Source organism: Megascapheus bottae, chromosome 10, assembly GCF_031878675.1.
Source record: "Megascapheus bottae isolate mThoBot1 chromosome 10, mThoBot2.hap1, whole genome shotgun sequence".
NCBI lineage: Eukaryota > Metazoa > Chordata > Mammalia > Rodentia > Geomyidae > Megascapheus > Megascapheus bottae.
This window is the reverse complement of record NC_143518.1, coordinates 64526002-64550939: the sequence shown is the minus strand read 5'-3', so window position 1 is coordinate 64550939 and position 24938 is coordinate 64526002. Positions and strand designations below refer to the sequence as shown.

Genomic DNA, 24938 nt, shown 5'->3' with positions numbered 1-24938 from the left:
GTGGTAGGTTGTGAAAGGCGGAGCCTCGGCAGCTGTGCTGAGCCCGTCCCCGCCCTCCAGGGCCCTGTGGGTCTCATGCAGACACCTCTGGGTTAAGTCTGTGCAGGTAAGCAACCCTTTCGCATCCCTCTCCACATCAGGCCGTGGAGGTTCTGGAGTTGCTCAGGCTGATGGGTGCAGGGTCTGGGGCCTGCAGCCTCGCCTAGATCAGCCTGCAGCCATGCCAGCGAGCTGATGTTAACCAGAGGACCTGAGTTACCACGCAAAACAATTCTTCATGTTTCCCCTGTGTTCACACCAACACTGAACTCTAACCCAAAGAGGGAACTTTATGTGCATTTTAAAAGTTATGTGCTTATATTCATCCAGCCTGCCTACCATCAAGCCAAGAAACGCTTACTGAAATCATAGAGGCGTCTCACCCTTCTGAAAACACGCACGCGCTCTGCACGTAGTGAGGATGTGCTGAGGAACAGACCCACATCTCATCTATGAAGTCACCGTATCACCCACACCACCATGGCCAGAAATCCCTCTTCTTTCCAAGTCTCTAACCTCAGCAGCGGTAGAAAGCACAGGAAAGCAAACTTTATCCATCACCTTGAACTTGTTTTCTGAGAACAAAAGGCTTGGGAAAGCCACTCTTACGTTTAGCTAGCTAGGATTCAAGAGGCAGACAGCATCACCGGCCCACGCAAGCCCCTGGTAGCCAGGAGAAGACCCCCGGGGAGGACCCTCGGGGTGGGGGGGCTGCGGGCGGAGGGAGGCCTGACCGGCTCACGCTGAATCTCCGACTCACCCTCCCCTCCCGCAGCGGCAAGCTGTGGCCATGAGACTTTTTACAGACTGGAAATTGATCCCACATGCCTTTACTCAGGGCACCTCCTCGAGGTAGGTGCTTCCCCTGACTCAGGCTAGCCAGGCCCGGGCAGCGGCACGGCCACGGGGGAAGGGTACGGGAGGTGGACCGCATGTGCACAGGAAGGTCCGTGGTGACTCCGGGCTTTGCAGGCCCCCCTCAGAAGGGGTCAGCGGTCACTCGGAGGCCCACATTCCCCTGCAGCTTTAGGCACAGGCTTGTACTAAATGGTTGCGTGTGGCTGACATGACGTTCAGATCGAACTGTGACCTCTGTCTTCTATTGGTTTAATCCGTCTGACTGCTGAGCCACGTGTGTGGCATTGGGGAGGGGGAGGTGGGGTGAGGGGGGTAGGTTGGGGTGTGTGCTTCCAGCCAGCAGCCTGGCTCCTGCCTGTAGTGATAATTCTGTATGATTTCACATCAAATTATGAGTACGCACGTTTTTTAAAAATCCCACATCTTTGACCTTCAGGATGATAAGCGCTGGCCTCCTGCCCGCTCGTCCTTGATGAGGCCACCAGCTGGCACCGTGGCGGAGACCACAGCCCGGCTGTTACTGTGGCCTCGATGGCCAGAACAGTGTTTCCCATCCTTATTTGAGGCTTCACAAAGAACAGAGTAAGAGAATTCTCCCTGAGAATACTGGGCACTACCCCCGTTTGCTGGCCGGGGCACCAGCGGCCCTCTCCACCCTGCCCTTCCAGGAGAAGCGACTTACTTGTAGGGGATATGCTTGCTGCCATTGACAAGAGCCAGGATGACGTTGCCCAAAGCAGACAGGGAGAGGCAGAGCCCTGAGCCTCCTTCGCGGTTCTTGTTGAGCGTTTTCACACAGCTGCCCAGGTCAATGAGATGCAGACGGCTGCGACCTCCAGACACTGGCAGGAGAGGAGAGAACAGGTCAGCTCCTTTGAGGATGGGCAGATTGGTCCCTGCATGGCCTCTGGAGAGTAGAGTTCTCCAAGTGAAAGGGATAACTATTGGCTCTGGTTGATCGTCACAGGGGACCCGACCTGAAGCCCTGCCAGCAGTCAGGCTGAGCACACAGGTGAGAAGCGAAGAACCGGAGCCAGGTGCAGGGACGGGAGGCCCAGATTTGCTGAGTGTCTGCCAATTGCCAGGCGCTCACACAGACGCCTCACTCAATGTGGTGGTGAAATTATAAGCTCAGTACTGGCATCCTGTCTCTACACACGAGAAAAGGTTTGTAAAACCTTACACATTTGCCCCTGATTGCTTTTGTTTGGGTCTTTATGAAGTTGTGGGGACGACTGGTCTTCTCACCCGAGGAATCCCCAAACTAAATGAAATACCAGAACAACTGTCGTCAAGACCCTTGACATCCGCCTGCAAACGGGATGCAGAGGTCTGGACTGGAGGCCAGCCAGGCCAAGGCCCCCACTTCCACGTCACAGCAGAGGGAGGGGACCAAGGAGACTTTCCAGGCCCCAGGGTTGGGAGAGAGATGAAGGCCCCAGGGCCCAGGCACCCAGTTTACACAAGGGTGCTAGAAAGGGAGAGCCTGGGCTCGACTCCTGCGTATGTGCAAATGGGAAACGCCCCCCAGGCTGAGGAGGCAGCAGCGCGCAGCTGGCCCACGGCTGGTACACGGACCAGAAGCTGTCTGCTCCCCACGGCCTGACCCACGGAGCTCCGTGGTCTGGCAGAGTATCAAGAAGCATTCTGCCTCCGTGGAGGGAACACCTGAGCAGCCGCGCCTGAGAACTAGGGAAGGAGCAGAAAGGATGAAACCGCACCCCATGCACACTTAAGACTGTTCCCACCTAATAAGACAGAGCCTGTCGCCCAACCAGAGAGAACCAGGTGCCGGGCTGGCAGGTGGTTCAAGTGGTAGAGTCTGCCTTCCAAGTTTAGAGTCCTGAGTTTAAACCCCAATACCACCAAAAACTACAAATAATTCACCAGGCAGGAAAACGAGAATCCCAATGAAGAGACAGTTCAAGCAAACTGAGAATAATAGTTATGAGACCTGAGAGAGAAGGCTATTAGTGAAGTCGCTAGCTAGATGTTGAGGTGAGTACCTGAAACCCTAGCATTGAGGAAGAAGAAGCAGGAGGACGATGAGTTCAAGGCCAGCCAGGGCTGCAGGGGAGACTGTGAAAACCAATGTACAACCCAAACCCAAACCCAAGAGACTGTTGGCAATTACTATAACTGTTTCAGATGTTCAAGAATTAATTACAGACATTAGATATATACAAATATAGCATATTATATATTATATATCACATGGGATGAAAAATATGCTTGTCAGAATCTATGGTGGATCAGATGCTGCTAAAACAAAGATTATTAAACATGAAGATCTAGCAAAATAAAATCTTGAAAATGAATGCAGAGAGAAGTGTAAAAACAAAAACCAAACCCGGTAAGAACTAGAAAGAGCAAGCCGGGCGCGGTATCTCACACCTGTAATCCTAGCTACGCAGGAGGCTGAGATCTGAGGATGGTAGTTCAAAGCCAGCGGGGCACTAAAGACCGTGAGACTCTTACCTGCAATTAACCTCTAGAAAACCAGATGTGACGCTGTGGTTCAGGTGGTAGGGAGGAAGCCTTCAGCTGAAGAGCTCAGGGACAGCACCCAGGCTCAGAGTTCAAGCCCAATGACCCACCACCGCTACCACCACAACAAAAAGAAATAGAAAGGGCAGTTGTACAATTTCAAGTGTCTAAATATGGGCAACGGGATTTTCTGAGATAGGAGAAGTAGTGTGTTACAGACTAAATATTTAACAGTGGTATGAGCCTCCTAAATTGGATGAAAGCAATAAACCACCAGATCTAAGAAGCTCCATCAACCCAACACACACAAAAAAAAACCATGAAGAAAATGACATCCAAACACTTCATAGCCACACTGCTCAAAACTAGTGAAGAAGAGAAAGGCAGGAGGAAAGAGGAAATGAAAATACAGTTTAACTTATCCCTTTTAAACGGCAGACTTTGCCAGATGGGATAGGACGTTCAATTCTACTATTGTGCTGTCCTTTATCAAATGAATGTGGATACAAATTTTCCAGTAGGTTATGTACATGAGTAAGGAAAAGGTAAATGTTAGCTAGAAGACAGTTGAGGTGGATGACAGCAAGATGGGACAAAAGACACAGCAGACAATTCTGTGAATGGAGTATCTGTGATGACAAGGGGACAATTGAAGAAGAGGACACAATAAAACATGATCATGCCCTAATTATAGATGTGCAGATATACAAAACAAAATGTGACAGAGCTTCAAGAAGAAAAAGACAAGTCCATAATTATAGCTGGAGAACTGAAATACTCATTTCTTAGTAACTCATAGAACTAGTACACAGAAAATAGCAAGGATATAGATTCGAACAACTTAATATTCAGATAACATTCACCCCCTGACAGCAAAACACACATTCATTTAAAACATACATACAACATTTACCAGTATGAACCACGTTCTGGTCAATGGAAACTATTTATGAACACGAATGGCATTCGTCTTACTGACGAGAAAATGAGCTCCTCAGATGCTGGCATTACCCAAACCTCACAGAGATAAACAGTTCCCTGTACTGGCCTTTCTAAGGAGGCAGGACCTACATCTACTCCAACGTGCACCAGAAATCACCAGGCCTGGAGAGAATTGCCATGTCGCCCTTCCTCCCCAGAGGTCCTGCCTGGACATGGGGTCACGTCAGACTTTTCCAGCTGATTCTACTGCACTTTATTCAGCAGGTGGGGCCCGTTGTCTTAGAACGTGGCTGGGTGAGCGGGCTCTCAGTCATCTGCTGGGAGACACCCACAGATGTCCTCAGCACCCACAAAAGAATTCCGTGGCTCTTGCTTCACTTGTTTACTCCAAAAGAGAGGAGTTGACATGCCAACGGGTCCCAAACCTATTTATGCCATGAATACCTGGATGCAACTAAGTAAAGAAAGCTAATGTTTCCATGAAAACTAAACTTAATGTCTCAAAAATATATGACTGGAAATAGAGTGTTGAGTTATGTAAACATGAGAAAGTACAAAGTGGAAAACTTTATGCAGAAAAGGTAATCAACACCTAGTTGTCTGCACATGTGTCTCTTAAGTTATTGAATCTCTCAGGAGAGATTTAAAGCAGATTGCTAGACCACAAGAGTCAGAATTTTAGTTTATAGTTCACCTTACGTGCCAATATGGCTGAATGTCATAAGATGAATGAGAAATGATCAGTGCCATTTGTTAAGTTCAAATATTCATGAGTGAATCACTTTGATCAATCACTTTACATGACTCTGTTCCTAAAGCAGTTTTCTCAATGAACCCATCAACTCCAGATAATGTGACCCGAATTCTCCGAACATACACTTCCTAAGACAAGAAAGCGGTCCAGTGGTATTGGTTAGACCATCTGTCACAGTGACAAAGACCTGACGCAACAGCTTAAAGTAGGGAGGAGTTACTGTGGTTCCAGAAGCTTCGGCCATGGCCTCTTGGCCCCGGCACGGTAGGCCTGCAGCAAGAGAGCGAGCCGTGGTGGAGGAGGCAGGTACCACAGGGTGGCCAGGAAGCAGAGACGGATGACCAGAGGGAGAGGACATCCCCGGCACTCCCTTCCTCCCACACTTCCACCACCAATGCCGTCAAATCTGACTCCGTAGAGAGCCGAGCTCTCCCGATCCAGTAGCCCAGGAATCCCATCAGAGACACCACCAGAGGTGGGCTTGGTTAACATCCTGGGCAGCTTTCGCCCAGTCAGGCTGACAAGCCAGAGGAAGCACTCCGGCCGTCACTCTCTTTTGGAGGAAGCCCACATCCCACTGGATTTAGCTGACACGCGGAGGCACTAACACGCAGGCCGCAGACCAATCTGTGTAGCCTGGAGGCGGACAACGGCCTTCAGCTCTGGGGAGACCGAGGTGGGCAGAAAGAAGGTGTGTGGGGTCTCACACTGACCAAGTCCCAGAGGAGATGCAAAGGAGCAGGAAACAAGCAAGAACAGAGGAGGAGAGCCATGGGAAATGCTAAGGGGAGAAACTGAGGCATGGGGACAAGCAGATTTTGAACCTGCAATGTCCCCAGTGAACAGGAGGTTGCCCTGCTCTGAGAGGGGCCTTGGGTGGGCAGAAGGCTGGAAGAAGACCCAGGACTGCTGTGCTGCAGCATGCCGTGTCCTCTCTGTCCAGGGCTGCACTGCCAGAGGCAGCGGGGCCGGCTTTAGCCCCTGGGGATTCACATTCTGTCCCCAGCCCTCTCAGTAATGAGCGTGAGTCCTATCAGCTCCACAAGCCCTGCTGACCTAAGCCACCTGAACCACACCCCCGCCCTTGATGCCTACATGGATGAACGTTGGCACAACATGAGCTTGGCTGCACGCATACTCACTCTGCACGCACACAGCCGCCCCAGGAACAAGGCCTGCGGTCGCTCTGGTGCCGCCCATGGCTGCCTGCACGTCTGGAATGCTCGTCCAGGTGACACTTTGAATGACGGTCCCCTCAGCCCAGCACAAGCCCAGCACTGGGGCGTCTGAAGCTGGAGGACCCTAGGTCTGAGGCCAGTATGGGCTATGCAGTTGAAACCCTGTCTCACAAACTAAGAAATCAAAAGGCCAACTTCATCAGCAACCAGTAAAACCTGCTTCCCTGTCACGGTCCTCATCTCTCTCACCGCTTTGCTTTAGATGTCCAATGTGCCGCCTCTCACCATCTGGGGGTCAAGTCCCCGAGGGGCCCACAGGCCATTCCAGAGCCCGCGGGGGGCGGGGCTGTGTGGCCATGGAGAGTCAGCCCCTGCACTGGACAACCCTGGGAACCAGGAGGCTGTGTTAAGCTTACCCCAGAGCCAGCTTCAAAGCAGCCATACTCGACCATGTTGCTTTCATTCTTAGCCATGACAAAGTATGTGCATGCGCGTGCGCGGCACACGCGCGCATGTGTGTGTGTAGAGACAGGCCCAGGATGTAGGTCTCCATGTGCAGACACGCACACATGCACACACATACACATACACATACCACACACACACCACACACACACATGCACACACACGCCACACATACACACTCACACACACCACACACATACACATCACACCACATACACACACCACACATACACACTCACACACACACGCACACACACACACCACACATAACACATACACACACACCACACACATACACGTCACACCACACACACACCACACACACATGCACACACACACCACATATAACACATACACACTCACACACACTACACACATACGCGTCACACCACACGCACACACCACACACACACACCACACATAACACATACACACTCACACACCCCACACACATACACATCACACCACACACACACCACACACACACCACACACACACACACACACCACACACATACACATCACACCATACACACACACCACACACACACACATCACACCACACACATACACCACACACACACACACACCACACCCATACACATCACACCATACACACACACCACACACACATACACATCACACCACACACATACACCACACACACACACACACACCACACACATACACATCACACCACACACACACACCACACACATGCACACACACCACACATAACATACACATTCACACACACCACACACATACATACACACACACACACCACACACACACACATCACACCACACACACACACACACACCACATGCACACACACTCTCTGTATTTAGTTCCTGGGGCAGGGCCCCTTCTCTAGCTCTACTGGCACAGCCACTTCTCGGCCATGGCTCTGTCCTGTGGCTCCCTGCAGGGTGACTAATTAATAAACTTTCCCTTAATTGAGTTCTGGCTGCCAAGTCTACAGGGATTATTATTATATATAAGCAAACAAAATTTCCATGTTAAGCAGCACTCCAATCTTTTCATTACACTGTAACGACATGAAGTCAAGCGCGTGCTGCGCCCGTCCAGCCTGAGCCTTTCCCCTGGAGAAGCCAGACATGCCGGCAGGCAGGGGCAAGCCCAGATGCTCTGAACCCCACTTCAGCCCTCTATTCTCATCCTCTACAGCACCAGAAGAGGCCTGGAAGAGGCTTGAAGAGCCATCGCAGCATCTGCCTTTTCCTCTAACCTGGATCAATTATTAAAAAGCAATTCTCTTTCCTATTTAAAAGCAGGAAGATGAGTTTGGTGTTGAATATTTAATAAGGCCCTGGACCGATCAGATACCAGGTGGGGGAGGGATTGACCTTTGGGTCTAAGGTCCCGTCACCCCTAAGCTTTGGTAGAAGTGGAATTCCAGGTTCCCTCAGCCTGGGTGTGGAGGCCGGGGCTGGGGCAGACCTCGGTCTCCAGGGCCAGTTGGAAAGAAAGCAGCAGACCGCTAGGGAGTAAAAGGAGGAGGGATGGGGACGGATGGCAGAGGGCCCGCGGTCAGTGAGAGACGTGGGCACGCGTGTGGACCACCAACGCCACCTCCACACCGCTCTGGAGGAGGGCCAGGCGGGAAGGACGGAGCCCGGCTCCCCCTGGCGCGCGGGGCGGGGACTTACTTCCGCCCTTCCCGCTCTTCTCCATGCGGTACTGGTAGACGTGCAGCGTGAAGAGCATGTGCGAGCTGCGCAGGCCGTCCTCGTCGCAGTCCTGCTGGCTGCCCCGGCGGGAGGCGATGGCCGCGTCCAGGAAGAAGGCGGCCTTCTCTGCGGTGGGGGCCCGCAGCTCGCTCTGGTTCTGCAGCTGGGGAGAAGGCGGAGAGCGGAGGCTGCAGGCGGGGCGGCCTCCAGAGAGGGGCCTCCTGTCGGTCTTCAGCTTCTCTCCCGGTTCTCAGCCCCGTGCACTCCTCTCTGGAAATGCCACTGAGTCCATTTATTGGACACAACCTGCTTCTGCCAACTGGGGGGCTCAGAGCAAGTGGCTGGATCTGAGAGACAGGCTGGCACAACGGACCACCTTACGCTGCTGAGGACCGCGTAGCGAGGACCCAGGGCCCTAGGAAACTCACGGCGAGGGGTGGGACTGCATCTCCGTCTTGGCCACCAGTGTGTGGACACAGGCTGGGAGTCAGAGCTGACAGCACCGGAGCCCTGGCTATGGTTCACAGAGCCCTAATCTTGCCGTCACCTGACCACAGCTCTTTAGACTGTCAGCTGGCAAGGCTGTGAGCAAGGCGTCACCCTGACACACCCACACGCCAGGCTGTCCCATCTGCATCAGGAAACAAGTACTTGTGGCCTGAGTGGCTTCTCGCACTGGTGATCAGACAGCCCCGTGGTGGTACCTGACCCCTCTGGAGCCCTGGGCCGAAGACCAGAGCATCTGGATCGACGAGTATCCCTTTGTGCAGGCTGAAAGAAAACTGCATTTTTTCATTTCTGCTTTTGGGCAGACAGGGTCTCACTGTGCCTATCTGGCCCAGACCTACGGAATCAGAAAGGCTGGGGCGGGCTCAGCAGTCAGTGTCTGTGCAGACTGGGATCCGAAGGGGAGGGGGAGGAGCTGGGTACTCTGGGCAGAGGCTGGGAGATGAGCTGGGGGGCGGGAGGGGGTGCTGCACTCTTCTAAGCCCAGCTACAGAGGGCAACAGGCAGGAGAACGCCAGTCTGAGGCAAACCCGGGGCAAAACATGGGAGACGCTATCTGAAAAATAAGAGCGATACGGGGCCGGAGGCATGGCTCAAGAGGTGTAAAGTCTAGCAAGCACAAGGCCTTAAGTTCAAACCCCAGTCTGTCAATAAGTTAAATAAATAAGTAAATAAGAGGGATCTTGTAAGAAAGCCTCTGCCCAAGACTGGAAGAACCAGTGACACCATGGGAAGAGGAACCAGACCTTCTTCTAGCTTCCGTAGTTACCGCAGTTATATGACTGTTCTAATTAGAAAGCACTTATTACTTCTTCCTACAGCATCACTAATCCGGCTGTAAACCAGCGCCAGAAGCACCGTTTATAGAGCCATAAACAGCCCAGTGAAGGCGCGGCTGTTTGTGGGGTGCACTAAATATTTCTGTGTGTTGTTAAACAAAAGAAAGATGGTACTATTTTTTTTTCTTTCTTGGAAAGGGGTGTAAAGAATGCGAATCCTATTTCCTCAAATGCTCTGACAATTGTGGTTCCTGCTCACTGCCAGTACCATGCAAGGTACAAAAATTGAGGCAGGGTGAGCATATGGGCCACAACTGTAGGCCATAAAGTCTGGGTCCATTTTAAACACGACGCCTGGCAGCGCATCACACGTGGACACCCGTGGCACTGCCCGGCCTGCGGGTGGGCCCGAGCCCCCCCGCCAGCTGGCTTCCAGACCAAGTTACCTGCGTGCCGCAGATGGGGTCTTCGCAGAGGTACACGCCGGGGGACTGGCCGTCCTGCAGGCTGCCCGTGGCCACCTCAGACAGCAGGTCCCGCAGGTTCTCGTCCTTTCCCCACACCTCCACGGCCGAGATCCGGACGGAGAAGCGGGCTCCAGTCTTTTCTTTGCGTTCGTTGATCAGCTTGAAGAGCCAAGAGATGGCGCAGGGGATGATGCCCAGGTTCTGCGTGGAGTCGTCCTTCCCGATCATGGTGTAGGACTTTCCTGTGAGAGCCCCGCCAGGCAGGAAAGCAGCTCACAACCAGAGGGCAGGCACAGGGAGAGCCGCACAGGGAGGGGGCGGAGCAGGGGAGGGGGGAAGAGGGCAGGACAGACGTCCGCTGGACGACAGCGTCCCTAGAACCCTGAGGACCCCAGCATGTCACGGCATGCTCGAGGGGGCTCCCGCTCATTCCTTTGGTTTCTGCATGGTTTTACATGTGCTGGGCAGGCAAGCGCTGCTTATCAGGATTAGGGCCTTTTTTTTTTTTTTTAAATCACCACCCCACAGATTTAATCCATACAGTCACGTTTTATATCCTTGCTCAAGTTAAATGCTGTGTATATTTTCATAGTGCAGGTAAATTTCATTAAAATCTGGGCCACTGCTTTGAGCAGAGAGCAGGGGAGAAGAAAGCAGAGGGGAAGACAGGTGGCAAGGGTGCCAGGGGGCGGGGGCCCCTCCTGCCCAGAGCCAGGCCCTCTGGGAGCCCAGGGCAATCTCTGTCAAGGGATGCTTTCCAGGACCCCACTCGGGATTAGGAGCTTACTGAGCATGTCAGGCAAGGCCCGGCAAGCAGCCAGACGGCCACAGTCACACTGAGGAAGGAGGGTAGAGGGGCTGGTGGGCGCGGCTCTGCCCTGCTCTCCCGGGGCTCAGGGACAGGGGGACAGGCCTGGAGACTGGCCTGGAGACTGGCCCCATGTGCGGCTCCTCTGGCTCCCATTGGCTCCAGGCTGCATGCACACAGTCCCCTTGCTCCCACATTCTTGCACTCGTGCACCACGCCAGCTAGAGGTGCCCAGGTGTGCCCTTGGGACGAGGCAGGCAAGGCGACTTCTGACCCCCACCCCGTCCGTCCAGCACCTTCCGTCATCGGGGGAGGGGGAAGGAGACCAGGAAGTCAGCTCCACCAACCTAGCTTGGCATGGCCGAAACAGAACACACAGCCGTCGGCCCCGTTGACCACGGACTGGATCACCTCCGCCACGGTTCCAGCGCACACTTCAGCCTGTCAGACATGAGAGACCATGCACGACGGGCCTGCCACGTAGGGGCCTGGCACGCTGTCTCCCGGTGTGACAGCTGTGGGCCCCACCGCCCCTGCACAGTGGACTCTGCACTACCCACGGACCCCAGCTCACAGGTGGTGCCTCTGTGGCCTCTGTGGAGGGGCCCTGCCCGGCGACAGGCTCCTGACCCGATTCCTCCCCACCTGCCACTCCTGGACCTGTGTTTCAACTCTCTACTGCCTCCTGCTTGCTACAACCTTCCCCACACACATACATGCATGTGCACCCACGTGCACACACATGCACACCCGTGTACACTGGCCAGGCTCCACAGAAGGAACCAGTGATGGGTCAGCCCAGGACAGCAACCTTGAGGAATACAGACCTAACGTGAGCACACAGCGCACACACAAACACACACGAGTGGAGAAGAGCACACACGAGCACACACGAGTATACACGAGACCACACGAGTATACACGAGACCACACGAGCACACAGAATACACAAGAGGCCTTTGACTGCTTTCTCTCCCATTGCTTTCTTCTTTTCTTTCTTTCTTTCTTTTTTGGCTGGTTGGGGGACTTGAACTCTGGCCTGGGCATTGTCCCTGAGCTCTTCATCCCCTGAGCCACAGCCCCACTTCCATTTTTTTTTCTGGTGATTAATTGGAGATAAGAGTCTCATGGATTTTTAGTGCCTGGCTGCTTCCTCCCTTCTTAATCCACGTCTCCTCCGCTCAGAACCGGCCTTTTCTCTTTCTTTGCACACGCACTCAGTGTGAAGCACTGGTCAGGATGCTTCAGCCTGCAGCTGTGGGTACCTCCCCAGGATGCTGAAAACCCACAGAGCCCTGAAAACAGGAGGAGCTCAGTTAACTGAGTCCAGCTTGGGGATCCTTGAGTCTCTTCAGATTATATCTGAGACAACAGTAGGAGGACAAAACTGTCGCCATGTCCTTTTGCCCTCATTTCTGTCCTGCACCAGTGTGGGACTTGCAAAGGCATCGGGCGCTGGGCCAGGCTGGACTCTGTGCTTACCAGCCACAGGTCTCCTGGCAGGGACTGGAAACCTCTCAGCACAAGGAACCTAGCCAAGTACTGGAAAACAATTTCTCTTCCAAACTCGCTCAGGGGTGGTCCCTCCCTTCACTGCCCTGCTGGTGGCAGCAGACAGGGCTGGAGAACTCAGGATGGACCTACCCCCGGGACGGGGCCAACCAGAGCCTGCATCAGCCCTGAGCGCCAGGCCGGAGACCAGGAGGGAACTGGCCAGAGGCGTCTCTGGGGAGCCAGGGAATGACTGCACACGGGCCCGGCCTCCTTTGGCAAGGAGTGAGGTGGGGGCCGGGAGGCTGCAAGCTCCCCTTGGCCGCATGCAACTAACGATTAGGAGAACACTGGCAGTGCGCGAACCCCCCTCCCCCCAGCGCCATTCCTGAGCCACCTGAGCAGAGGCCAGGGGAGGGTGGAGACCCTGGAGTGGCTCACAGGGTGCAGGTGGCAGGCAGCAGGGTGGACAGGGACTCAGCCATCTGCTGTGTGTGTAAAGAGTCCACAATGGCCTGGGAAATGGCTGCTGCCTCCGCTGGCTCTCAGGAGACATCGAGCCGTGCCGTGTGCCCCGTGTGACACAGGGAATTTCTCTGTCTCTAGACGATGGGAAGGAAATGCATCGGCTGGCACCGCAGTCCCGGGCTCTGCTGGCAGCTGCTAATTACCACACCACACAGAGCTGGGCAAGCGCCTGGGAAGTGCTCGAAGTTTATGAGAACGACCAGGCCACTCGGCACCCAGGGCCTTGATGGCTGCTGTGGTGCTGGGATTATTTACTTATGGTCTTGGGTATGCTTAACTCATGTTTGCCCACTGAGCCACCACCCCAGTGCTAGGTTAATTATTGGTTTCTGCATTAGTCAACCTGACGCTCAGATTACCTTTCTAACCTTCATTTCAGACTCTATCTGGTGCTACTTAGAGTTCCACATTCTCCAAAGCTCTAGAGGCCAATACTGGCAGGAACAGGTGTCTTCTGCTTTTGGCTAAACCATTCAGGCTAGAATTCCTTGGCTGCTGGTGATCCAGGAATCTTGGCATCAGGGTCCTCCAGGAGCCCCCAAATATGCTGGTAATGAGTCAGGGAAAAGGACCCCGGTTTTCCATCACTCCCTGTGTACCTGCTCTTTACAATGGGGCTTTGGAGCCCATCCCCACGCCTTGTGTCATTCAGGAGAGGTGATTTGCTGTGGCATGCAGGGGTCCCAGGCACTGCCCTGAGACCCAGCTCAAGCCAGCCTGCTGGGCGGATGGTGGGAGACAGCGTAAAGAGACACCTTCCAGGCCAGCCGAGAGCCAGCCAACCTCAGACGGGAACATGTCCAGCCCATATCCTCAGGACTGTTCCTCACCTGCCATTTAGCCTGGACACGCCAGCGAGCCGAGTGAGCAGAGCTGTTCAGAGGGCCGGGAACAACAGCAAATGCTACCGCCTGTTATCCATGTGCCCGGGCCAATGGCTGCACGCCAGCCTCCGCTCTAGTGCCTAGCTAGGACCCAGGCTGGCCTCCAGCCTCAGTGGATCTGTACAGGCCAGACACGCTGCTGCTGACCCTGAGTCCAGATCGCTGCTCCATGTTTTCCCTTCTTACACACCACACCCCGAGGCCCAGGCAGGAGCAGAGTCACAGGGAAGCGGCTGGCTCCTTCTTCCTTCTCCCCATGTGTGCTCTGTCATAATCCAGCGCACAGATGCTGCCCTCGTGACTCAGGACACGACTCAGGACACGTGCTGCTGAGTTATGCGCTCATGCAGGCTTCTGAAGGCAGCTGCATGGACGAAGGGGCTGCTTGGCAGGGAGCATCTGGCTCTCAGGCCACTCCGGAGAGGAGGGAACAGCCTGTGACCCTTGCCTGGGCGGGAATGGACCTCCCACTCACCTGAGAGGCATCCTGCGGGAAGACGGCGTCAAAGGCAAACATCTTGGGCGGCACCTGGCCGCTCTGCTTCGGGACGGCGTGGGGGCCACAGGCCAGGGGGTCGTACAGGGTGATCTGCTTCTTCCGAGGGTCTGCCTTTAAGAAAGCGCTGGACTCCGAGCAGTCACGGGCCAGCGTGGAGCAGACGCGAAGCATGACTTTCACCTGTGCGGAGACGGGCGGGAAGGCGTGTGGTCAGGACACGTGCCCTGTCCGAGGGCTCCCTCCAGGGCTCAGTGACACCAACATTCACGGAAGCCCTGGGTTAGCCAGGACGCTCTGTGCTGTGCTGCACAATGGAGAATCCTAACCCTCCCAGGACTGGGATAGCTGGTGCATGTATAATTGCCAGGTAGAATATTCTGATATGTCCACTGCTCTACTGCAGAGATGGCATCTCCTGTTCTTTATCTTCCTATTCATTTAACTTAAAAATTAACTGTGCCCTGGCGGCCCAATTACATAGACGAACGGTAATCTGGACTGTGGTGCTCTCGGAGGTGATGTGATCCCCTTGCAGCTCGCAGCTCAATAAACCATGCACGTAAAAGTTCTGCTCTGTAATTCACCCCTGGCTCAGCTCAGGAGGTCGAGGAGGCCGACCTCCACAGTGATGGAGCCGTCACGAGGGCGCTGTGAAATGGCCCGCACCCAAACTGTGTTCCGAGGGCCGCGGTGATAAAAGCCTGGCTGCCACCTGTTATGTGGGACTCGATTACATGAGCCCAGGGAAGGCGTCATTTCAGAGAAGGGGGTGCGTCCCGCGGGGCGCAGCAGGCAGAGCCCCTCAGCCGCCTCCAAGTCACTAAGCACAGCACCAATCGGGCCAAGAGCAGCCACCACAGAAAGGAAAGGCCCCTCTCACAGCCCGAATGAGAGCAGAAGCCACGCATAGGTCGATCCAGCTGTTGCCAGCTAACCCACTTTCTCTGAACACCTACTATGTGCTCAGCCCTGTGGTTGGCCCAGGGATGCAAAGAATCATGATGCAGAGACCAAAGAGCACAGTTGGATGCAGAGACAGACTTCAGGACCTCAGCGGACACACCGGACATAAGCTCAGGGATCAGCTTTACACCCCAATCAGATGGAATGCTGGAGGGAGCTGTCAATTTTTAAATCGAGCATTTCCCACATACAGAATGTTCAGATAATCACAGATGCGGCCGGGGACAGAGCAAGGCCAGCGTCCTCTCGCCCACCTCGGCCCTGCTCAGACCATGGGTGGTAAACAAGGCTGAAACGGAAAACTCCAAGCACGCTGAGCTCACGGCCATCCAGCGCTGGGCCTGGGCTCTGCTGGCCCCGAAGAGCTAGTGATGGATTCCAGTGTGAACTGGAGGGCATCTTGGCTAGGCACCAAAACCTGGACGAGACTGGCCTTCTAGGGTTCAAATCTTGGTTCTCCCACTTTAAGGACACCTGCCATGGGGGAGAGTCTGCTTGTGGCAGGCCTGCTCTGTCACTGGCACGCAACCATTTAACCCTTTGGCATGCAGGCACATGGGGAGGGAGAGGCGCTCTGGGCCGCTGGCCCTGGGGTGGGAGCCTGGGCCTGAGCCGGCTGCAGGCCAGGCTGCTCTTCCTGCCGGACACTGCCTCCCACAGTCACGGTCCAGGTGCCCAGAGCCTCGGGGCCTCCCTGTGCACCGGGACTAACAAGGCCTGACGTAGTGTGCTGTCCCAAGGAGTCACCTGGCAGATGAGGAGGTGCTGAATTCGGCCCTGAGTTTGTGGGGTGCTCAATTCTCGGTTCCCTTCCATTCTCCTTTTCTTATTTGGCTCCCCTAGATCTCAGCATCCCATCAATTCCCAATGGACTGGGCTCTGGGTACCTTAAGCCAAAGTAGGACTGCAGGTATGGGTCTCGTCACGAGATACCAAGCCTGGCGAGGCTTCCACTGGTACAGTGCTGGACCCCCAAGCTGATGCCCCAGGCGTCACCACCATGCCCGTGGTGGCATTCCCCCATTCCCCGTGCCTCCTGCCTGACCTCAGCTCCGCTCCTCCCTACAGCGACGCAGCAGGGACAAGCAGGCGTCCACAGCAGCCCGTGGGAGCTGGCTGTGGCACCTCACATTTCCACGTGTGGTTCCTGGCCCACACAGGCTAGGGGTGATGTGGCTCCAGGGGAACTGGCTCGGCCACATGGCCTGGGGCATTTCACTTATGGTTTCCATGCCACTCCTCATGCCTAGAGGTGTGGAGTGTAACCGTGAGCCACGCCCAGCAGGCCTGAGAAGCAGGAGGTGGACTCCGCCGGCTGCTGGTTCACGAGGTCATGCCCACACCTTGAAAAGGTGCCAAGGCCACGGTCCATTCCGAAGCCCCAGCCTTGGACTGGCCAAGGAGGCACACGGAGCTTTAAATCCTTATTAGACTAGGAGCTGGAGAAAATGCGGCTTCATTCTTTTCTTCACAATTCATCTAAATAAGCGGATATTTTTCTCCTTAAAGGAAGAAATTGGTTTTTCTGCTTCAGCTCCTTCGGGTCATTATTCTGTTGGTCTGCACTCTGCTTCCTGCCTAGCCCACTGTAATTAAAGGGCTTAACAGACTCCACTGGGGATGGGGAAGGCCGCTGACACCTTGCCAGGAGCCCCTGCTTTTGTTACAAACACGAGATGCTTGGTGACGTCGAGTTCACTCCTGCCTCTCCCCGCAGAGGGCCTGGCACTTCTGAACGGGCAAGCCTCCCTGCATCGGGGCAAGAGGCTGGGCACTGGGTCACTCCAGCAGGCCTGCGCGAATGGGATCCAGAAAGCCAAGGGAATAGACCAGCAGATGCAGGAGACCCCAACAGGGCCGGGGCGAGGGCAGCCCTGGTCTCTCAGTGACACACAAGCCACGGCCTCCTCCCAGCTCGGAGACCACAACCCACGGCCTCCTCCCAGCTCGGTGACACACAAGCCACGGCCTCCTCCCAGCTCGGTGACACACAAGCCACGGCCTCCTCCCAGCTCGGTGACACACAAGCCACGGCCTCCTCCGAGCTCGGTGACACAAGCCACGGCCTCCTCCGAGCTCGGTGACACACAAGCCACGGCCTCCTCCATGAGGTCCCGGGTACAGAGCTGACCTAACCACCAGCCTCTTAGCAGCACATGCCACCCCTCCACTTCTGTGCACCGCAGGGCCCTTGCCCTGGCTTTTAGGACTCAGCGCAGTGGCCAGTGGCCACGGCAGGGGCTCATCCTAATCACATGTCCCCTTCCCATCCTTGGTCCCAGGCCCAGCAGGATTAGAATTCTCTTTAAACCTGTGTATCCTTTGTGTGTGTGGGGGGGGGTCGTGGGGCTTGAACTTGGCCTGGGCGCTGTCCCTGAGCTTTTCAGCTCAAGGCTACCACCCTAACCCTTGAGCCCCACCTCCCGTTTTCTAGAGGTTAATGGGAGATAAGAGTCTCAGGTCCTTTTGTGTCTGGGCTGGCTTTGAACCTTGATCCTCAGATCTCAACCTCCAAAGTAACTAGGATTACAGGCGTGAGCCGCCATACCCAGCTGTGCATCTATTCTTAAGTGCCCACAACGTGTCCAGACACTTCTCTATGATAAACTTAGAGCCAATGAGATAGGTTGGTCAAAACCAGCTCACAGGTAAAATGATGGGGAGGGGAGACAATAAAATTGTCCAATGTGATTCTGAAACCAAAGGGAGGGCCAGAGCATGCTTCAGTGGTAGAGCACGTGCTGGCGTGCAAGCAGCCCCAAGGGCCATCCGCAGCACTGCAAACCTAATCAACCACACAAACACAGGCCACAGGAGGTCACCCGAGCAAGCGGGCCAGTGCCTGCTGACCAGCGTCCGAGAGACCGCCGTGGCTGGCGTCACACAGTGCGTGCCCATGAAGCTCGCATGTGAATCTGACTCCCACCATACAGACCTTGCGATCTTCCCCACACCCTGCCTGCTGTGCGGTCTTCTGCAGCTAGGGAGGGATCCTTCAAATGGACCAGCCAAAGAGGTCACCAGAGGAAGCAGCAGATAAACTCTAGAGCTGATTGGAAGCAGCCACCAGCCAGGTGGACCCTCCTGATTTCCACGTGGTGTTGCATGGGAGTTCAGCTGTCAAGAGCAAAGCCTGGAGTGGAAAGAAAGGGGCCCACCACACTGAACAAGCCCTCCACAGTGTGTCCAGAGCAGCCACTGTCCGGGCCCTTCCCCCTGCTTCCCTGGAGGACAGATGTCAAGTGTGGAGACAGGGATCACGACACAGCAGTGCATACACACGGAGAGCACAGGGGGACCTCCAGGCCCACGGCCTCTGCCAGCACAGACAAAGTACCTGGGGAAACACACGCTGCACCAGAATGTGAGAGCTTCTGCCCCTGTCGTCAAGTCCTGTGCAACACTGCACGCTATTTACCAGCACGCACACTGCATTGGGCGTCACAAGTGATTGCCCGGTGGATCAGATCTGCGTGCAAGGGCAGGCATGTGGTTAGATGCCAATATTATGCATTGTATATGAAGAACTTCAGCACCACAGGATTTGGTATCTGGGAAGGATCTGGAACCGATCCCCATGAATGCTGAGGAAGACTGTGCTGTCCTAGGAAGGAGGGGCTATCCATTTCCCTCAAATCAACTAGTATAAAAGAGACTTTCCAAATCAAATTAATACCAGAACTCTTCTCCTGGGTTTAATGCTATGAATTAAAGCAAAATTAAACACATACATCACAGCGATGAGAGAGAGAAAAACCAGATTATTTTCTTCCCTCTTCCTGTCAACTCTGAAGAATATCCGGTCTGCTCACGTTCTCGGCAAAGGTGAGGAACCCACGCGGGATCTGTCACATCTCTCGGGCTAGGCGTGGGTTTCTCCCACTGCACTCCGTGTGATGGCTGTGTGACGGGTGCTTGTGTCTGGGGAAGCCGGGCGCTCACACCCACTCTTCTCGGGACACGGCGCCCTGTTGTGCCGGGAGAGGCAGTAGCTTCCCGAATCTCTTGTGCCAGGATCTTCCCGTACGTATAACCCAAAGACTCTGGGGCAAACTCTTCACAAGGGACGGGGTTTCCCAGCCACCGCTGAATGCAAAACCTATCGCCAAGTCACGAATGGTACACTCGACTCCATAAATGTAGCTTTCTGCTTCTTTTCTCAATCCAACAGGAGAGAAGGATGATCACGGTAAAAAGTCCAATTCTAAAAGGACACAGTTTAAGTACTGTCCTGAAAATTTTCTGGAAATACGCTGAATTTTCTCCTGTTAAAGGAAGCTCTTCCTGGTTCTGTGGAGCTGCATGGCTCAACAAGATTTTAAGGAGAACACAGGAATCACATTCTAGACAGTCGTGACTTTGGAGATCTCAAATAGCTCCAGTAGCCAGAAATGAAGGGAGAAGTAAGAAGATTATAATCTTTCAATTTAGAGGAAGCTTTCAAATGTATCCCATAAGTCATTGCTTGTCAAGCCACAGTTACCAAAACAGCAGCCCCACAGGGTCTGAGGCGCTGAGCACAGTCGCTGTGCGTCAGAGAACACAACTCAGTCTGACTCAGATCATCTGGGGCCGGAAGTTTGGCCTAGTGGTTAAAGTGCTTGCCTAGCATGCATGAAAACCCGGGTTCGATTCCTTGGTACCACATACATAGAAAAAAGCTGGAAGTGGTGCTGAGGCTCAAGTGGTAGAGCGCTAGCCTTGAGAAAGTCCAAGGACAGTGCTCAGGCCCTGAGCTCAAGCCCAGGACTGGCAAAAAAAATCAGATCATCTACGTGATCCATGCCTAGGGGAGGCTCTGAGGGGGAGAAACGGAGGCTATCTGGGCCCTGTTTTAGGGCAGTGTCTACTTTGTGTTTTCTTAGGTTTATTTCTATTATCTTCAGTTGCACAAAGGGGCTCAATTCAACGTGGCAGTTTGTGAGCACAATGCATCTTCCACATTTCTCCTCCATCTCTCCCAACCCCCCCTGCACCCTCAGGCTCTCTGGTTCCAGTTTTGTTCATGAACACTGAGTGTTGCACATCCTTCCAGCCTTCCTCTCTCCTCCCTGCTTCTCAGTTTTGGTGCACTGTCCAGCAGCCATCCTATGCCATCACTTCTTCACAAGTGTTATAAATCGTGATTTACAAATGCACTCCTCATATCGCATCTCCACTCGCTTTTCCTACAGCAGCTATGTGAAGTTAAATATAATTATTACCACCATCCTCCCCCCTCAGAGCTAAGACTCAGGTTCATGGGTTCAAGGAATTTTCTCAGCGTCAACTGCCCGGTCATGACCTTGACCTGTAGCTCCTCCTCTAAGTGTCTGGTGGAGCCTGGAGCTGAGGCTTTGAGGACCTAGGTGGGCTGGGCCTGTCCTGGCACTGAGAGGCCCTGGGAGGTGAAGCTTGCATGGTACCAGGTGGTGAGTAGTGGGCAGCCATGCTATCTGGGAGAGGAGATTTACAGGATTAAAAGCCAGGCTGGAAAAGTCGGCGTGAGCAAGGGAGCATGTGCAGGACACGAAAATGGAGCCTGGTAATGAGCTGAACAGTACTCTACAAAGACGTGCCTGGGAGCAGAGGGGGCGGCAGGTCCCCAAAGCTCTTCATCAGTGCGCATCTGTCACGGCAAGCCAGCAAGGGAGCTGGCAGGATGGCAGGAAGAAAGCCCGGCCCTCCCCAGAGGCCTCGCTAATGGCCGGGCAGCAGGGTCCCTCCACACCAATTAGCAGGGCTGGCGAGGGCCGCCGGGCTGCACCGTCAGGAGAGGCTGCGGCTCTGACAGTGGCCTAGCAAGAAGCCACTCCATGCCTTAGCTCACTCTGTCAGGGAACTTGTGAAGCAGGGCCAGAGACAGGCAGCCCAGGGGAAGGGCGGCGGTTCAGGATTCGGAGGCATCCTGCGAGGTCCCTGCCAGTGTCACAGCCGTTTCCTGTCGGAGCTCGCTGGGGCACAGCCAGGCTTGTGGGCGGCTCGTGGGCGGCTTGTGTCTTGAGGAGTCAGTGACCGTGGTGTGTGTGTGTGTGTGTGTGTGTGCATGTACAATGGGTGTAACCTTCTCTGCACCCAGTCTACAAATTGCCCACAGCACAAACCCTGGCTCGATGTTAAAGAAGACACTTTCACGCCCTCGTGACATGCCAGCTGTGTGCACATGGCTGAGAACCTTAGCTGTCCTTGCTCCTCTGCCCCTGCCAAGGCTCCTGGCTCTGGAGCATCACCAGTGTGTCATCTGAACACGTCCGTACAACACGGACGAGCAACCCCTTTGGGAACCAGACAAGGCCTGGACATACCCAACACACACCCTCAAATCACGAAATGGGTTTCTAGGGAAAGCTCCAGAATAGACTCCAAGACAGCTTAGAATGAGCTCTGAGGGGCTCCCCTCCCCTGGGGCTCCCCTCCCCTGGGGCTCCCCTCCACTGGGGACATGTCTCTTGATGCCCTGTAAAGTAGTCACAAGAGAGACTGACACAGCCTCCTAAGGTCTCATGGTGTGTGTGTGTGTGTGTGTGTGTGTGTGTGTGTGTGTGTATGTGTATGTGCGTATGTGCGTGTATATATGTATGTGTGTGTATGTGTATATGTGTGCGTATGTGTATATGTGTGTATGTGTATGTGTGCATGTGTATATGTATGTGTATATGTGTGTATGTGTATGTGTATATGTGTGTGTATGTGTGTACGTGTGTGTATGTGTGTGTATGCGTGTGTGTGTGTATGTGTGTGTATGTGTGTGTGTATATGTGTGTATGTGTATGTGTATACGTGTGTATGTGTGTGTATGGGGGGGTGAATGAGACGCAGAATCCAAGTCTGGCTTAGCTCTTTGTCGTGTGCATTCCTTCCTTTCTTCCAGGGCACAGATGGAGGCCTGTACACCAGGCCCAGCCTTTGCACATGGATCGCACACAAACACACCTCACGACAAGCGTAGTTGTGGTTGCTTTGACAAGATTTATGAACTCTCTAAAGTCATTTTTTCTTGCACCACTGTGACTTAGCATACTGAAACATATTTTAGCACTTAAAAAACACATGTTATGAATAAGTGTATTATAAGGGACTTTTAAAATTTAGATTAATGGTCTGATATATTGTAAAACAACTCAAAATTGTATAAATGTGTACTCAGGGATTTCTAAAATTGTAAATTGTTAGCTTGATGGATTGTAACAAGTCCATTGGAACCATTCTGCTCTGTTACCCAAGTCTGTACAGTGTATTTGATTGACAGGCTGGTGGTACAGAGGAGCATGGCTCAGGTGCCTTATGCAAGCCACATCTTTGAGCCACTCTGCAGGTTTCAGGAGGGCAGCGAATTCAGCATCCTGCCTCCTCCTGTATCTCAGACCTGACTCCCAAAAGCCCTAAAGCCCTTGCTCAAGTTTCAGTAGTGACCACCCAGACAATATTGCCATACTACTACTGTAGGGCTAGCAAGATGCTGGAGTCTCTGCTGCAGAGCAAGGGTCACTTTGAGCTGTCCTATCTAGTTCCAGAGAAGGCACCTGGACTCACAGCGTCAACCACACACGCAAACGCAGCAGCCACGCCTCCTGCCTCCGCACCTCTCTACCAGGAGACAGCGCTGAGCTCTACACGGAAACCCTAGCTAGCCAGCCCAAAGACAGGCCTTCCCCGACACACGCTTGGCTCAAGCAAACAGGTGCACACACCTATTGATTTATCTACGGACCTACTTTTTTCCCTCTATCTCTCCCTTCCTCTATCCTTCCCTCTCTCCTCCTTCCTTCCTCCCTTCTCCTTCCCTCCCCTCCCTTCCTTTTTTTTTTTTTTTTTTTTGCCAGTCCTGGCCTTGAGCTCAGGGCCTGAGCACTGTCTTTGGACTTTCTCAAAACTAGAGCTCTACCACTGGAGCCTCAGCACCACTTCAGGCTTTTTGCTATGTATGTGGGGTACTGAGGAATTGAACCCAGGTCTTCGTGCATGCTAGGTGAGCACTCTACCACTAGACCAAACTCCCAGCCCCTTTCCTCCCTTTCTTAGGCAGAGTCTTTCTCTGTAACCCAGGCTGGCCTGACTCCCCCTCCTCCTGCCTGGCTCTGGTCCTGGGTCTGCTGTGCCTATCAACTTCCACACTGCACAGCTCAAGGATGCAGTTGTAAGAAAACCCAACTTCCTCTGGTAGAGGTGGTTTGGACTTGGGTGGGGTGGGCACAGGGCCGGGAAAGTACATTTCCAGGAGGTCTCCTGAGGAAACCATGTCTAAATGTTGCCACTGGACCCAAAACGTCAGTCTTTGGCAGCGTGCAGTTTGCAGTCTCCTCTCCTGCAGAATCTGAATTTACCAGCCTGCTGGGTGTGTGGCCAAAGTGGCCACCACACCATGGAGTCCTGGCCACAGAGGCACCGCAGGGCTGCTGGGAAAGACGGCCTGCACCAAGGCAGTCAGAGCTGTGGGGACCAGCCCTCGCTTTTCTGCTCTCCCCGTCACAATTCCCACCACTACCCATGTTGGAAAAGTCATGTGTGGGCAACAGCACAGAGGAAGGAGCAACCCATCTCCACGGAATGAGCAAACCAACATGGGAGCAGCCAATGGCCCATCACAAAGTGGCAAGGAGTGGGCGCCAAGGCTGGCTGCATTCGACACTAAGCCACATTCCCAGCCGGAACCCAGAACCTTCCGGGGGACAGAGCAGGCCGGGCGGCCATGAGGGGTCAGCCTTGGCCTGCATCCCCTGGGCGAGAGGACCACAGAGGTAGGATTGCAACCCTGCCATGCACAGAGTGCGCCTCCACGCTGCAGAAGGAAGTGTAACACGCTCTGCTTTTCCTTCAGCTTTCCGTGAGCAAAAGCAAACCCGGGCTTGGGGAGGACGTCCGTGGGCTAGCACGGTCATTACCAAGAAAAATCCACATTGAGAAGAAACTCGGGGGAAGACTGGTCTTCATTCATTAAATTGGGAAAAGCACAAAAGAGCACTGGCCGGGCAAGGGGGCCTTCCTAGACCAAATGGGTGTATTGATTTAGAGAGAAGAACGGCACAGAACCTGGGTCTCTCGAGCTCCCCGAGCTCGCGCTTTCTATACTGCGTGTGTTCTAGTTGGGTTACAAAGGTTTAACTCTGGCCTAGGTCTGGGCACAATGTTAAGAATTCTATCAATCCAGAATTCAGTTGTTCAGAGCAGGCCATAGGGTGGGTGGTCATGTCCTCCCTCCTCCCGCCCCTCTTCTTTCTCTCAGGTCCTTTCCTTTGCTAGACTGATGCTCTGCCCCTTAACTCATGCCTCCAGTCCTGCATTTTGCTGGCTAGTTTTTGGAGATGGAGTCTAGCCTACGTCTCTTCCCGGGCGGCCTTGAACTTCAAGCATCCTGAGCAGAGCTCTAGGCAGGAGCGCGGCCAGCCTTGGCTCCAGCGGGCATGTCATAGGACCACACCGAACGAACACAGACACACGACATTCGGAAGGTCCCCGATCTTGACATGAACTTGGGAACTGGGATGCACTGGATGTGAGACGCTAGAGGCAGGATTCCTGCTGGGACTCACAGAGAGGAGCTCACACAGGCCGCTTTGCTGCTGTACATCTTGTTTTTATTTTTTGAGATAAAATCCATACAACACAGATTCTCTCAC

General features: G+C 54.0%; 1 protein-coding gene across 1 annotated transcript in view; it reads right to left on the bottom strand.

Moving 5' to 3' along the window:
• Kif26b (kinesin family member 26B) overlaps positions 1-24938 on the bottom strand; it is a 268481-nt gene that overhangs the window by 32141 nt on the left and 211402 nt on the right. Inside the window, exons 6-10 of the mRNA XM_090341527.1 lie at positions 14356-14559; positions 11325-11418; positions 10149-10411; positions 8396-8579; positions 1580-1739 (exon numbers count right to left, since the gene is read on the bottom strand). Coding sequence (XP_090197653.1) covers positions 1580-1739; positions 8396-8579; positions 10149-10411; positions 11325-11418; positions 14356-14559 — 905 coding nt within the window. The remainder of the gene's footprint in view (positions 1-1579; positions 1740-8395; positions 8580-10148; positions 10412-11324; positions 11419-14355; positions 14560-24938) is intronic.